Genomic DNA, 16,074 nt, shown 5'->3' with positions numbered 1-16,074 from the left:
CTCTTTCCCCATTCCTTTCTTTCTCATGATATTCTTCTCGAATTTGCAAAATTATTTAGTAAATAAGATGAATTAAAAATTGCATTTCATAGTTTCATATTCATCCCATCCATTTTATATTTATTTATTTATTTATTTATTTATTTATTTATTTATTGAGACAGGGTCTCACTCTACTGCCCAGGCTGGAGTGCAGTGATACAATCTTGGCTCATTGCAACCTCCACCTCCTGGGTTCAAGTGATCCTCCTGCCTCAGCCTCCTGAGTAGCTGAGATTACAGGTATATGCCACCACACTTGGCTAGTTTTTGTATTTTATTATAGACGGAGTTTCACCATGTTGGCCAGGCTGGTCTTGAGCTCCTGACCTCAGGTTATCCACCTGCCTCGGCCTCTCAAAGTGTTGGGATTTCAGGGAGGAGCCACCGTGCCCAGCCATCATCCCATACATTTTAAAAATCATTTTTCTTTTTTTGGAGATGGAATCTCGCTCTGTCGCCCAGGCTGGAGTGCAGTTGTGTGATCTCGGCTTACTGCAACCTCTGCCACTCGGGTTCAAGCAATTCTCCTGTCTCAGCCTCACGAGTAGCTAGGATTACAGGCACCGCCACCACGCCTGGCTAATTTTTTGTATTTTCAGTAGAGACGGGGTTTCACCATGTTGGCCCAGGGGGATCTCGAACTACTGACCTCAGGTGATCCACCCGCTTCAGCCTCCCAAAGTGTGGGAATTACAGGCCTGAGCCATCACACCCGGACAAAATCATTTTTTAGTAGTATTGGTATATTATATTAGGAAATCAAGGAGACACCAGGCTGGGCACGGTGGCTCACGCCTGTAATTCCAACACTTTGGGAGGCCAAGTCAGGAGGATCACTTCAGCCCAGGAGTTCAAGACCAGCCTAGGCAACATGGAAAGGCTATCTCTACAAAAAAATCAAAAAAATTAGTTGGGCATGGTGGCACACGCTTGTGGTCCCAGCTACATGTGAGGCTGAGGTAAGAGGATCATTTGACCCTGGGAGGTCAAGGCTATAGTGAGCTGTGTTCATGCCACTGTACTCCAGACTGGGTGAGAGAGCAAGACCCTGCTCAAAAAACAAAACAAAACAAACAAACACCCCCCTGCCAAAAAAAAAAAAAAAACCCTCTTAAAATTAACCAGGTAAAATTTACATAAATACCAACATCAAGGGTAATGTTTACTTTTGATTTACCTCGTCAGGAACATACTAAGAAGCCAAAAGCCAAAATTAAGAGATAAAATTTTACTTTACCTCTATTATCTCTTGGAGGAGGGTCATTCTTAATGGAAGCCACAGTCCGTCGATTCTATGAAAGGAAAAAATGCTCATTATATTTTCCTCATATGTATCATGATCTGAGTTGCTTTCAATTAAACAAAAGTAGGCAGATATGTAAGAATCTAAAACAAAATGAAGAAAAACTATAATCTTAATGAATTACTATTAATGCTATCAATATTCAAGTTCCTTTATATATTTTCCCCTACCCTCCAGAAATATTCAGGAATTAATATGAGCCAGGCACTGATCTAAGGACTTTCTTCACAACAACCTATGAGGTCATTACTACTGCTAGTCCCATTTCATCGATGGGGAAACTGAAACAAAGAAAGGTTAAGTAGCTTCACAATAATATGTGTTTTAATCATCATACTACGCAGCTAAAACCATGTAATAAATGTCATTTCTGAATAAGAGGGGGTAATTCATAAAATATTAGTTCTAGACAGCTTAGAACCCCTTGTTAAACTGAAATATCAGAATACTATAAAATGTACATTGTAAGTTATCCTAAAAAGGTTTCATAAGAGTTTCTAAGACTTGGACACTGTACAGATTAAGGCAGCAAACTTTTGGTCCTCTAATTTATTCATGAAGGCTTCCTTTTATTCACCTCAAAAAAGATATCAAATAACATAGTTGTTTTAACCTTGGCTACACATTCAAATCAGATGAGTACTATTAAAAGGACACTGATGCCAGTGTCTCCCTTTAGGTAAAATAAAACTGAATCTCTGGGAGTGGGGCCCATAAATCAGTATTTTAAAAAATATTGATTTATTTTAATACTTTAAAAATACTTTTTAATACTTATAAAAATAAATATTTATTTTTTTACCCCCTCTTATTCAGAAATGACATTTATTACATGGTTTTAGCAGCATAGTATGATGATTAAAACACATATTATTGTGAAGCTACTTAACCGCTCTTTGTTTCAGTTTTCTCATCAATGAAACAGGAAAAGCAGTAGTAATGACCTCATAGGTCGTTGTGAAGAAAGTCCTTAGATCAGTGCCTGGCTCATATTAATTCCTGAATATTTTTGGAGGATAGAGGAAAATATATAAAGGAACTTGAATATTGATAGCATTAATAGTAAATATTTATTTTTAAAATATACTGATTTATTCTATTCCAGGTAATTCTAATGTACAGTAAAGGTTGTTAATGATATACCAGGAAGAATAAACTATAAAGATCCTCCAGTGAAGATCCTTTATTTTGAAGATGAATATAAAAAACAACCCATTTGTAAGTGGTAGCAAATAACCTCTAAGTGGTGACTCTCAATATGATTAAACTCATGAGTTGAAAATATGCCTTATGTTCATCTGCATAGTTTACAAAACAAGGTTTTGTTGCTTCTATCATACTATATTTAGATGCTTATCTATGTCCTCCCTGAAAGATATCAAGTTCCTACAGGCTGAAAGCCATATCATCACTCATCTTTGTATTTTGTCCAGCATAGTATTTGGCACAGTGTAAAAAAACAAAAAAACACAACCACAAATGCTTGTTGAAATGAATACAAAGAACTGCAGATTCAACAACTTTGCAATACTACCTGTTTTAAAAAGAGTTGTATTTTGAAACAAAAATTTAATACTGAAAGATCTTGAGAGAAAGGAAGGAGAATTATCTTTAAAAGCCGTAAGAATAATGTGCTTTTAATTTTTATAAAGATAAAACTGCCAGGGAGGATTTAGCACAGTTTTAAGGTATATCATGACAGACAATATAGAAGTGAACTACAGTATCATTTCCCATCTTTCTCTAAGAAACAAATAGCAGAATTATAATTTCAAAAGACTATCAGAGTTGGTAGTTATTATTCCTAATAGCTATTATGCCTTTGTCAAAGTCATATGTATTCATTTAACAAACACCAAGCAAATGGTTTTGATGTATATCTCCTGAGAAACTTAGTCTCAGGAAAAATCCTAATTAGGTGAGAAATTTCTAAGACCTTATCCAGTGATTGTCATAATTGTGAATTAGACAACCTTAATCCTTGAAAATATGTATGTATGTACATGAATATGGATGGCAGAAAAAGCAAATTAATCAATTCTTAAACTCTTCAAAGCCTACCAATTTCAAACTAGAATACATACACATCTACACCCCCCCACCACCCCCACTCCCAATGTCCTGCACTCTGAAGTTTCATCACTAACCTTTACAATTTTGTTTACTTTGGTTGAAGATGCTGGAGGTGGAGGTGTTTCTGGACTGGGTTCAATTTCTTCATCAGGAACAAGGTCAGGGTTAAGTGAAAAGATGCTCTCCAGGTCAATCTGTTCACAACACACACACATAGTCTTTTGACAATATATTCTGACAATTAACCTTTTATTTTTCAAATAAATTGACACAGTAAATAACTCTTAAATTACTATAGCCTAATGAATACAGTACCTCAGCTGCGTGCAGTGGCTCATGCCTGTAATCTTAGCACTTTGGGAGGTCAAGGTGGGCAGATCACTTGAGCCTAGGGGTCTGAGACCAGCCTGGGCAACATGGGTGAAACCCCATCTCTACAAAAAATACAAAAATTAGCCAGGTGTGGTGGTATACACCTGTAGTCCCAGCTACTCTGGAGACAGGTTGGAGGGTCACTTGAGCCCAGGAGGTCAAGGCTGCAGTAAGCTGTGATCATGCCACTGCACTCCAGCCTGGGTGACAAAGTGAGACCCTGTCTCAAAAACAAACAAACAAAAAGAATACAATCCCTTAGCCTTACAAATGATTTAGAATTATAATCCCCAAATTTAAAGAATTTCTCTCAAAATATCATTTTCAAATTCATTGACTCTATGAATTGCTAACAACACAGTGACCAATAGAACCACATAATTAAATATTATAGCACATTTTCAAACTGTGTGAGCTAGACTTAAAGAATAGTATATTTTTATCAAATAATTAAGATTGACATGTGCAATCACATAAGAGATACAGGAGGAATATACCTTTAAGTGAAAATTTTTAATCATTTCAAAGTTTTAAAGGAATAATAAAAATATATGCATTATGTACTTTCTGGTTTTACATTCAGAATCTTGATTGCAGGACTAGGAATAAAATTTAACCCAGTGATCTTACCTCTTTGCCTTTTGTATCTCCATTTTCTATCCATTCAACAGTTACACTTTCATTATCTTCATTTAAAGATGTTACCATTGCTTGATGTATTCGGCCTACGTGGAAATAAAGTATACACCTTTAAAATGCCACAAATTATGGCATTCCTAAACACTGTGAAATAAAATTTTATAACTTGGAAATTAAAAAAAAAAAATGACACTACTTTTCTTTATGAGAGATTTCCACAGACCCTCAGGCGCAGGGAATAAACTTTGTCCATGGGGCTGTAAATCAATTTGCTACTTGTCAAGTCCAATAAATCAGTAAATTAGATAAGACCTAAAGTTTATTTTCAGCATATATGATAAATGGTCACACAGTGACATACAATGCCTGAAATCTTAAACTGTTAAACAGTTCTAAACATTAGAAAGTTTCCTTACTATGAGCCAAAAATGATTCTATACAACAAAGAACAAAAATTTACAAAGCAAAAAAAAATTTTTTTCCTGAGACAGTCTCGCTCTGTTACCCAAGCTATAGTGCAGATGCAATCTTGGCTCACTGCAACCTCCGCCTCCTGGATTCAAGTGATTCTTGTGCCTCAGCCTCCCAAGTAGCTGAGATTACAGCCATACGCCACCATGCTCAGCTAATTTTTGTATCTTTAGTAGAGACAGGGTTTCACCATATCGCACAGGCTGGTATCGAAATCCTGGCCTCAAGTGATCCACCCACCTCGGGCTCCCAAAGGGATGGGATTACAGGCATGAGCTACTGCGCCTGGCTCAGAAAGCAGTTTTAAGTATTATACTGACATAAAATACTTTTTACTTAAAAACCATTTTACCATGTACAATGCAAATTGATAAAATTTTCAAATTAAGAAATGTGAGTCCAAAAAGGTTGGGAAGTGCTCATTTAAAATGTCCTCTTCTACATGTTATCTATCCAAATCTATTCTATTCTTTACTTTCCCTGACTACTCTAGTCTTATAATCTGTAGAGAGAAGATATTATATATAATATATTAAACTTATTTTCCCTTTTTAGTAGATTGTAGGTTTTATCTGTTAGTAACTATAGATCTAAATAATTATTTTTAATTATTACATAATATTTCATTATCATAAATTAATACTTATCACTTAGGTTATGTGCAATTTATTATTATTATAAACACTGCAATGAATACTATTGCATATTTGTCATTATGTACTTGTCGGATTATTTGCCTAGGACAAATTCCTAGAAGCATATTAACAGAATATATACTTATATAAAATACTTTTTAAAAAATTTATTTCATCTGTTTTCATCTTACCTATCCATTTGGTTATTAGTCAAATAGAGACAGAAACTATGCAATATATCTGCATCTTCAATATTTCCTAACAGAAATCCTTGAGGGCATCTATAATTTACCTTAAGATAATTTATAGCTCTTTAAATATCTAAAAACAGATATATAGTACAGAAAACAAACAATGTTATTATAAGGCATTCAATACTGTTAAAACATGGGCACTATAATAATTTGATAAGTATTATAATATTATAATATTATAATATTATAAGTATTATTGTTTATGACATCACTGCCTTTTCTTTTCTTTTCTATTTTATCTCATTTTTAACAGAGACAGGGTCTTGCTATGTTGCTCAGGCTGGTCTCAAACTCCTGGGCTCAGGGAATCCACCTGCCTTGGTCTGCCAAAGTGCTGGGATTACAGGCGTGAGTCACTGTGCACAACCTACCTTTTCTTTTTTCTTTTTTTCTTTTTTTTTGAGACAGAGTCTCAAGCAATTCTCATGCCTCAGCCTCCCAAATAGCAGCTGGGATTATAGGTGTGCACCATCATGCCTGGTTTTTTTCTTTTTCTTTTTCTTTTTTTTTTTTTTTGAGACAGAGTCTTGCTCTGTCACCCATGCTGGAGTGCAGTAGAGCAATCTCAGCTCATGACAACCTCCGCCTCTGGGGTTCAAGCAATTCTCCTGCCTCAGTCTCCCAAGTAGCTGGGATTACAGGCACATGCCACCACACCAGGCTAATTTTTGTATTTTTAGTAGAGATGGGGTTTTACCACATTGGCCAGGCTAGTCTCGAACTCCTGACCTCAAGTAATCCACCCTCCTCGGCCTCCCAAAGTGCTGGGATTACAGGCGTGAGCCACCACACCTGGCCCTGGCTAAATTTTGTATTTTTAGTAGAGGACAGGGTTTCTCCATGTTGGCCAGGCTGATCTCAAACTCCTGGTCTCAAGCGATCTGCCCACCTTGGCCTCCACAAGTGCTGGGACTACAGGCATGAGCCACCATGCCTGGCCTTTGGCCTACCTTTTATATGAGCTCATATAAAAATCCATCTAAGTGATAAATGAACATAATCTTATAGATTTCAAATAGTGAGGATGTTAAGTACTCTCAAATGATACACTGGTGTTGCTTTCAAAAAAAAACAAAAAAAACAAAAAACTAAAATACATACTAGTGATCTTTCCATGACAGTATGTATGGACCTACCTATTATTTTTCATAACCACAAAGCATTCCATAAATGAATACATCCAATTTATTCCTTTATTAGGAGTATTATTTCTAACTGTTTGCTATTCTAAGATGCTGCACTGAATGTCTGAACATAGGTGTGAATGTTTCCACAAATAAAATTTCAAAAGGAGAATTAGTGGGTCGCGAAAATTGAAATTTTGATAGATATTCCTAAACTGCCCTTTGTATACATTCTCACCAACAGTGGGACCTATTCCTCCACATCCTCAACAACACTGAGCATCATCAATCCTAAAATTTTTATCATTTCATGCGTCAAATTTCTTTAAGCTACTACTTTTTAAGCATGAATATGTCAGATACTAGCTCATTTAATTCACATTCGTTCATTTAATCATAACAAATATACCTACAAAGTAGGTATCTGCATTTAAAGATGAAAAAATAAAGCTCAAAGTTACAGTGAATAAGTAGCACGGATCTAAACCTGGGTCAGATATAAAAGTACTTGCTATTAATCACTATGCTTCTCTACCCACTTCAATTAAGCTGATGAAGATGTCTATATGTCTTAAGTCCAGGCATTCCTATAAAAATGTATAAACGGTAGCACAAATTCTCAACCCTCATGTGTACCAGAAACTCCTAGGGAGCTTTTACAAAATAAAATGACATTGCTTGAGTCTTGCCCCCAGATAATGAGCCAATTCTTAACAACTTCACTGTTATCACCTTGGTGCAAGCTACCAATGCCTTGTACTTAGATTACTGTGATACTCTCCCAACTAGTCTTCCTGCTTCCAACTTATCTGCCCTCTGTCTATTCTCCAGAGCAGCCAAAATGTCCCTGGTAAAAAGTAAGTGAGATACTACTCCTTTGCTCAAAACCTTCCAATGACTCCCCATCCCCCATCTCACACAGAGTAGAAGCTAAAGTCCTTTCGGCCGGGCGCGGTGGCTCAAGCCTGTAATCCCAGCACTTTGGGAGGCCGAGACGGGCGGATCGCGAGGTCAGGAGATCGAGACCATCCTGGCTAACACGGTGAAACCCCGTCTCTACTGAAAAATATGAAAAACTAGCCGGGCGAGATGGCGGGCGCCTGTAGTCCCAGCTACTCGGGAGGCTGAGGCAGGAGAATGGCGTGAACCCGGGAGGCGGAGCTTGCAGTGAGCTGAGATCCAGTCACTGCACTCCAGCCTGGGCGGCAGAGCGAGACTCCGTCTCAAAAAAAAAAAAAAAAAAAAAAAAAAAAGAAGCTAAAGTCCTTTCAATGGCCAATTAATGACATAACAAAGTCCCACATGATCTGACCCGCATTACCTGTGACCTCATTCATGCCTTACTAAAGTCACTCCTTTTAAACTGTCTGATTCCCATCTCTCACAATACCAACTCCATTCCCCCGGCTTCCCCAAAAGACGGGTCACAAACTTAAATGTGAAAAATGTAAATGCAACTAAGTAAACAGTGGTGCCTTTTACTAATATAGATGGGTATTAGAGGAGATGCAGGTGCTGGGGGTGGGTGAAATTGATGACCTAAAAAAATACTGGGAGGAGTCAAAAGGGAGTTAAAAAAGGGAAATTAGATAATCCTTACTTCAGTTTTAGAGATAAATTAGGTAAACAACCAGTGGAAGCGATATGTGTCATTTAGAGTCCTCTGAGAAGCAGATGAGAGAGTTGGAAGTACAAGAGGTTTATTGCTCAAGATAAAAGTGGGGAGGAAAGAGGACTGGGCACAGAAAACTTTCAGACCAGGCCAGGTCCAGGTGGTTCAGGCCTGTAATCCCAACACTTTGGGAGGTTGAGGTGGGCAGATCACTTGAGGTCGGCAGATCACTTGAGGTCAGGGGTTCGACACCAGCCTGGTCAACATGGTGAAATCCAGTCTCTACTAAAAATACAAAAATTATCTGGGTGTGGTGGTGGGCACCTGTAATCCCAGCTACTCAGGAGGCTGAGGCAGGAGAACGGCTTAAACCCAGGAGGTAGAAGGTTGCAGTGAACCAAGATCGCTCCACTGCCCTCAGCCTGGGTGACGGAGCAAGACTCTGCTTCAAAAAAAAAAAAGATTAAAATTAAAAAAAAAAAAAATTGAAAACTTTCAGACCATGACACAGATTTGAAACCTAGGAAGGAAGTGGCTATGAAGCAGGACTGAGCAGAGAAAGTCTCAGACCTTGATGCAGATCTAACAAAGTCTTGGTCAACCCTGTAGGGTGCTTCAGAGCAAGACTGCCCATTAGAGGAGTCCTGCACTGAGCCAAAATGGATATGTCCTATTACCCATGCCATGCTCTATCACTGGCTGTGGATTTCCCAGGAAATTCAAGTTCTCAACCCCAAACCCAAAGGCCCTGAAGGTACTAACAACTGCACGTTGTCAGCTAACTGCATTCCCTGAAACTGGAATTCTTTCTTAGAGAGACATTTAAGCAGTGCACCTGCATGGCTGCCACAGCATATGAAAAAGAGGATGAGTTTAATTGGTGGTGGAAATGAAGAGTGAACCCCAGAGAGCCATAAGCAGCCCAGTCACCATCACAATCTGGGAGGAGCCTACCACTGCTGCATCAAGCCCTGCATCAATCACCATCTCTACAACATGAATAGCGAGGCTGAGACCTGGCAGCCATCCTTTCCCCAACCGCCCGTGGCAGCCCCACAACATACTAATACCCACTAGTGGGGACAAGATGATTATAGCAACAAAGGTTTTGGAGAAAGTAAGAGTTTAATAAAACATTGATATGGTTTTATCAACAGAAAGGAAGGAAGTATTTCAGCCTAAGGAAGATGCATTTGAATATCAGACTACTGTGAAGAATATGAAGAGGAAGTGAAGGAATTGAAGAGGCTGTGGTTGAGGTTAAAGAAATGACACACCTAGCTATCAAATCTAGTTGGAAAAAAAAGAAAAAAGAAATGAGTTACCAGGGTGGATCTCCATGCAATTACCAGTAGAATTACCACAATAATGAGAATGGGGGAAAAATATGTGCATATTCCAAAAGGCAAGACCAACACAACCATTCTTATTGTTGGGCATCTACCAAGATATTCCCACCCTTCTGGGCAAGGAGTGACTTAATGTACCATAACTAGGTGTACAAAAAACAGGTGGGCCAGTGGAGCAAAACACATACCAGGAATACAGGTCACAAATTCACATGGACCTCAATTTCCAAAGACAGCCTAGAGAGATTGGCAATGAGAGGATAAAGAAAATCAAGGAGGCCAGGCACAGTGGCTCACACCTGTAATCCCAGCACTTTGGGAGGCAGAAGTAGGAGGATGGCTTGAGCCCAGGAGTTTGAGACCAGGTTGGCAACATAGCGAGACCTCAACTCTATGAAAAAAATGTAAAAATCAACAGGGCGTGGTGGTGTCCACCTATAGCCACAGCTACCTGGGAGGCTGAGGTAAGAGGACTGCTTCAGCCCAGGAGATCAAGGTTGCAGTGAGCCATGATTGTGCCACTGCACTCCAGCTTGGGCAAGAGTGAGATCCTGTCTCCAAAAAAAAAAGGAAAAAAAAAAAAAATCAAGGAGATAACATCCAGGATCAGCAGTCTTCTCAATATTGGAAACTCTATGACCTCAACCAGCAGTGCACAAATCCAGAAAGCCTTAAATCACAAGTTTGCAGAGTCAAAAGCATCTGATCTAAGACTAAACTCTAGAAGTTGAGCAGGGCAGAACTGAGAATTATGTTGCCTTATCTCTATCATAATCCAGTTTACTCATCCAACAAGAAGTGAATATTAAATTCCAGCAATAAGAAATGAATAAACAGTTATCTTAAGCATTTGCTTTTTGCCAATTAATCAGATAACTAGAACCATCTACACTACCTACAATACCAATGCAGCATGGGGCTTTTATTTGCACCAAAAGACGTCTCTAAAAAATGTTATTGTCCTTTTAAAAACCAACTTTGCCCAATATGCCTTTAAATATTTTTTAATTGTCTTATATATGGCTTTTCATTGAACTACTCAAGTACTTCTTTTTAAATTGAAATACAAATTTATAATTTGTTTTCTTTTAAAATTTTTATTTTTTTCTTTCTTTTAACAAAGACATCCAATGATTTATTTCAAAAGTCAAATAGTAAACACCTGTTAACAAAGGTGTTAAGTAATAAGAGAAACAATAATAAGATACATGAAAAAATTTTCAAAGGAAAAAATCATGATATGGTGACAACATATAGGCATAACAAAGTTTCAAGCCTGGATGACTGGGAGAATGATGGCACTAGGGGGAGAACAATGAGATGCTCAAGTCTCAGTTGTTAATAGGGATCATGCATAGATGTTAATAAGACTAATCAGGACTGGAAATATCTTTCCTTAGAAAATGCAACAATCTTTCCATGTGGCCTTCCAGATACCATCCCATTTCTCTGATCCACCTGAGAAAACTCCTGTACTCCATCTTCACTAACTCATTGCCCTTTGACTCTCTTTGATTCACCATTTGCTTTACTGTGAATTATATCACATATACTTCTACATTAACAAAAAATAATAGAGCAAACATCTGTGTAACTACCACCAGCTAGGTTAAAAAACACTTTTGAAACCCTATACATTCCCCTCTGAAAGATAACAACTGCTAGGCGCGGTGGCTCACGCCTGCAATCCCAGCACTTTGGAAGGCTGAGGTAGGTGGGTCACCAGAGATCAGGAGTTTGAGACCAGCCTGGCCAACATGGTGAAACCCCGTCTCTACTAAAAGTACAAAAAATTAGCTGGGCATGGTGGTGCGTGCCTGTAATCCCAGCTACTCAGTAGGCTGACGCAGAATTGCTTGAACCTGGGATGCAGAAGTTGCAGTAAGCCAAGATCGCACCATTGCACTCCAGCCCGGACAAAAAGAGCAAAACTACGTCTCAAAAAAAAAAAAAAAAAAAAAAAAGTACTAAAAGTAACTACCCTGGCATTTGAGATAATCATACTTTGTCTTTTCTTTATAGTTTTATCACCTTTAAATGTAACACACTCACATTTGAGATAATCATACTTTGGCTTTTCTTTATAGTTTTATTACCTTTAAATATAACATACACTCACAAATCTAAAGTTTGCTTCTCTTTAAATTGCATATGCATGGATTAACACTACTTTAAGACTTGTGGTTTTTTTTTTTTTTGCTCAAGACTATTTTTTGTGATTCATTTATGTCATATATATAAAATGTATATAACTTATTTTCACTACAATATAGTATTTAATTGCATGAATATACATTTTATCTATTCTACTATCGGACATTTGAGTTGTTTTTATGCTTCTGCATTTAGGAACAATGATGCTATGGACATTCTTACATATGTGTACTGGTACAAATGTGCAATAATTTCTCTAGAATATATAAGAGAAGAAATACAGAATAATTGAGTCCACATATATAAAACCTTTCTCTTCAGTGCCATGATGTTTCCTATCTATAGTAGCTGTGTGATAGTTTGTATATTCATCCCTGCCTAAATCTCATGTGGAACTGTAATCCCTATATTGGAGGTGGGGCCCCGTGGAGATGATTGGATGATGGAGGTGACTAGATCACTGGGGTGGATTTCTCATGAAAGTTTAGTACCATCCCCTTGGTGATGAGTGCTGTCCTCATGACAGTGAGTTCTGTTCTCTGGCTGTTTAAAAGTGTGTGGCATCTCCCTCTCTTGCTCCTGCTCCCCCTTAGCCTTCATGAGGCCTTCCCAGAGGCTGAGCAGATGCCAGCATCATGCTTCCTGCAAAGCCTGCAGACCCACAAGCCAATTAAACCTCTTTTCTTTATAAATTACCTACTCTCAAGTATTTCTTTATAGCAATGAAATATGGACCTAACACACAGTATCTAAAATGATTTGTAATCCCCCTAGCAATTACTCGACATTCATGAAAACACTTAATATTAGTCAGATTTAATGTATCAAATATGGTTCTAATTTCTCTGATTTAATGAGGTTTTGCCTATTTTTGTGCTTGTTAGCCATTCAGGCCTTTTGAGTACTGACTTGAGTGTTGGGGCCTTTCTCTTTTGGCTACTTCTCTACAGGAATTCTATATATATTCTTGGTATTAATCTTTTGTTGTATGTATAACAAATATTTTCTACAAAGTTGTGGCTTATCTTTTCATGTTCTCTATGGTGCCTTTTGATGCATTTAAGTTCTTGATTCTAATGTAGTCAAATATTTGTTTTTCCATTATGGGTTTTTTTTGTTTTTTGTACATTATGAAATTTTTCCTAAGATTGAGATCCGTAAAACAGTCTCTTACCTTTTAAAGTTTTACAAGCCGGGTGTGGTGGCTCAGGCCTGTAATCCTAGCACTTTAGGTGGCTGAGGTGGGCAGATCACTTGAGATCAGGAGTTTGAGACCAGCCTGGCCAACATGGTGAAACCCTAACTCTACTAAAAATACAAAAAATTAGCCAGGTGTGGTGGTGGGTGTCTGTAATTCCAGATACTTGGGAGGCTGAGACAGGAGAATTGCTTGAGCCCGGGAGGCAGAAGTTGAAGTGAGCCAAGATCATGCCTCTACACTCGAGTCTGGGTGACAGAGCGAGACTCTGACTCAAATAAATAAATAAAATTTTACAAAACCTTTCATATTTGAGACCTTAATCCACTGGCATTTTGATATTTTTTGTATAACACAATTTCCTTTCCAGGACCATTTCCTGAAAATCCCCTTTCCCCTCTACTTATCAGCAATAATACCTGTGTCATAGTTCAAGCATACACGCATGAGTTTATTTCTTTATCCCTGAACTAAAATTATACTTAGTATTATAGCTTTGCTTATTATTAAGTCTTGCCATATAAAATAAGTCCTCCTGCCTTATTGTTCTTTAAGAGTCTCTTTGATCTTCTTGGCCTTTTGCATGTCTGTATAAACTTTAGAATCAGCTTGTGAAGTTCCAAAAATCATATAAACCAATAATCACGAAACACTACCTGTTGGGATTCCGATTGGAATTGCATTGTCTGTTTTGTTCTGGATTTTTATATCATTAATTAAGACTGATACTGGCCAGCAATTTTCCTTTCTCAAAGCTACTTTTTTTTTTTTTTTTTTTTTTTTTAAGAGTTCGGAGTCTCACTCTGTGCCCAGACTGAAGTATGGTGGTGTGATCATGGCTCACTACAGCCTGTGATCCTCCTGCTTCAGCCTGCCAAATAGCAAGGATTACAGGCATGCACTACCATGCCTGGCTAATTTTTTTGTAGAGACAGGGTCTCGCTATGTTGACCATGCTGGTCTTGAACTTCTGGTCTCAAGCAATCCCTCTGCATCAGCCTCCCAAAGTGCTGGGACTCCAGGTGTGAGCCACTGCTGCCAGCCTCTCATAACAATCTTACGCGATTTTGGTATCATGGTTATACCTTTTTTTTTTTTTTTTTTTGAGACAGTCTTGTTCTGTCGCCCAGGCTGGAGTGTGACGGTGTGATCTCGGCTCACTGCAACCTCTGCCTCCCGGGTTCAAGTGATTCTCCTGCCTCAGCCTCTTGAATAGCTGGGAGTACAGGCACGTGCCACCACACCTTGCTAATTTTTGTATTTTTAGTATAGACGGGGTTTCACCACGTTGGCCAGACTGGTCTGGAACTCCTGACCTCAGGTGATCCGCTCACCTCAGCCTCCCAATGTGCTGGGATTGCAGGCATGAGCCACCGCGCCCGGCTGGTTATGCTAATCTTATAAAATGATTTTCTATGGAAGAGTTTTCCCTTTCCATACTCTAGAATAGTTGTATTTGGTAGGCACTTGTTACACCATCTTGCTTTGCATTATTATAAGATCCAATTTCCTTAATAATTATAGAATTATTAGTTTTTTATTGTTTTCATAACTATATTTTTCTAGGAGTTTTAGATAAAGTTTCTGTATTTTTGGCATCAAGCTCATAGTATCTGTTTATTGCCTCTGGCATCTGATATGATGTCAACATTTTCATTCCTAATATTTTGGTAAACTTTTTTCTCTTAATCTCACCTGGGATTTGTTCATTTGTCTTTTCCAAGAATAATCCTGGCTTTGTTGAGCCTTTTTTATTAAGTTATTATGTACTTAATTTCTGCTATTATTACTTCTTTCTTTCAACTTACTTTGGGCATATTTTACTGTTTCTTCCCCTTAAATTCTTAAGATGAATGCTTAAGTCATTCACCATCCTTATTCTTTCTTTTTTCTTTATAAGCAGCTAAAGCTACACATTTCTTTCCCGGAACTGCTTTAGCAGCATCTTACAAGTTTTTACATGTAGTATTTTTGTTATTGTTCAGTTCCACCTATTTTTCTAATTTTCATGATTTTTTGTCTCATGAGTTATTTAGAAATATTCTCAAATTCCACACATGGGAGTTTTCTAGGCATCCTGTTAATGATTTCTAAAGGTGAGATAACTGACCAATCAGGACAGACAGAGCCACAATAATTGGCATGACTTTCCCAGTGCACAGTGGCTGAATACCCCCTGTATTTCTACCATACCTGTACTGGGCTGCCTTCCTTGATGGAAAATTTCTTATAAATCTAGCTCTAGGAGCAAATCAGCCCCATTTAAAAACCAGCATTTTTAAGAGGAGCCACACAAGTCCTTGTCTTCAAACAATGGAACTGACTCTGACTCTCCTTTGTTAAAGTCTCTTTCTCCCGCATCATCCTACAGGAATCACTTTTGACATCCATGCCTGCTTCAGCCTCACCCATCTCTTAGAATTCCTGTTCCATTACTAATCCACGATCTTGTTTTTGAGCTCAGCTATGCCTTTTTGGTTTCTTCTTATGTGTTTGGGACAGAAGGATGCCAATACATGAACTTTAGTGTACTATTTTGACCAGAAGTCTCAATCCATCTTCAAGTCATAAGTCATATTCATAGAAAATGAGGTCAGATTTGAAAATTCTAAGTTTACATTGTTACATAAAATCAGTACTACCATATAAAAGATAATTTATAGTTTCAAAAACTCTATGGCTTTTTAAAACTTAAAATCCAGAGACACATTTAAAAGTTTTCCATTTTAATTCAATCTAGTTGTAAAGATAAATTAGTATAGAAAATGTCATGTTAGAAGTAAAACAAAACACTTGCAAAGAATTTTTTTGATTTTTTATTAAAATATATTTAATTAAAAATAATACC

The 16,074-nt window shown here is 37.8% G+C and overlaps 1 protein-coding gene across 6 annotated transcripts in view; it reads right to left on the bottom strand.

The window, feature by feature from the left end:
* The window catches only part of KIF2A (kinesin family member 2A), an 82,397-nt gene that overhangs the window by 35,835 nt on the left and 30,488 nt on the right, over positions 1-16,074 (bottom strand). For all 6 annotated transcript variants that reach the window (XM_078003824.1, XM_015140029.3, XM_015140031.3 and 3 more), the window contains 3 exon segments: positions 4,421-4,515; positions 3,493-3,612; positions 1,280-1,334 (listed from right to left, as the gene is read on the bottom strand). In XM_078003824.1, the coding sequence (XP_077859950.1) occupies positions 1,280-1,334; positions 3,493-3,612; positions 4,421-4,498 (253 nt within the window). In that variant the 5' untranslated portion in view covers positions 4,499-4,515.

This window comes from Macaca mulatta, chromosome 6, assembly GCF_049350105.2.
Source record: "Macaca mulatta isolate MMU2019108-1 chromosome 6, T2T-MMU8v2.0, whole genome shotgun sequence".
In the NCBI taxonomy this organism is placed as follows: domain Eukaryota; kingdom Metazoa; phylum Chordata; class Mammalia; order Primates; family Cercopithecidae; genus Macaca; species Macaca mulatta.
The sequence above is the reverse complement of the archived record's forward strand: the minus strand, read 5'-3'. Positions and strand labels throughout refer to the sequence as shown.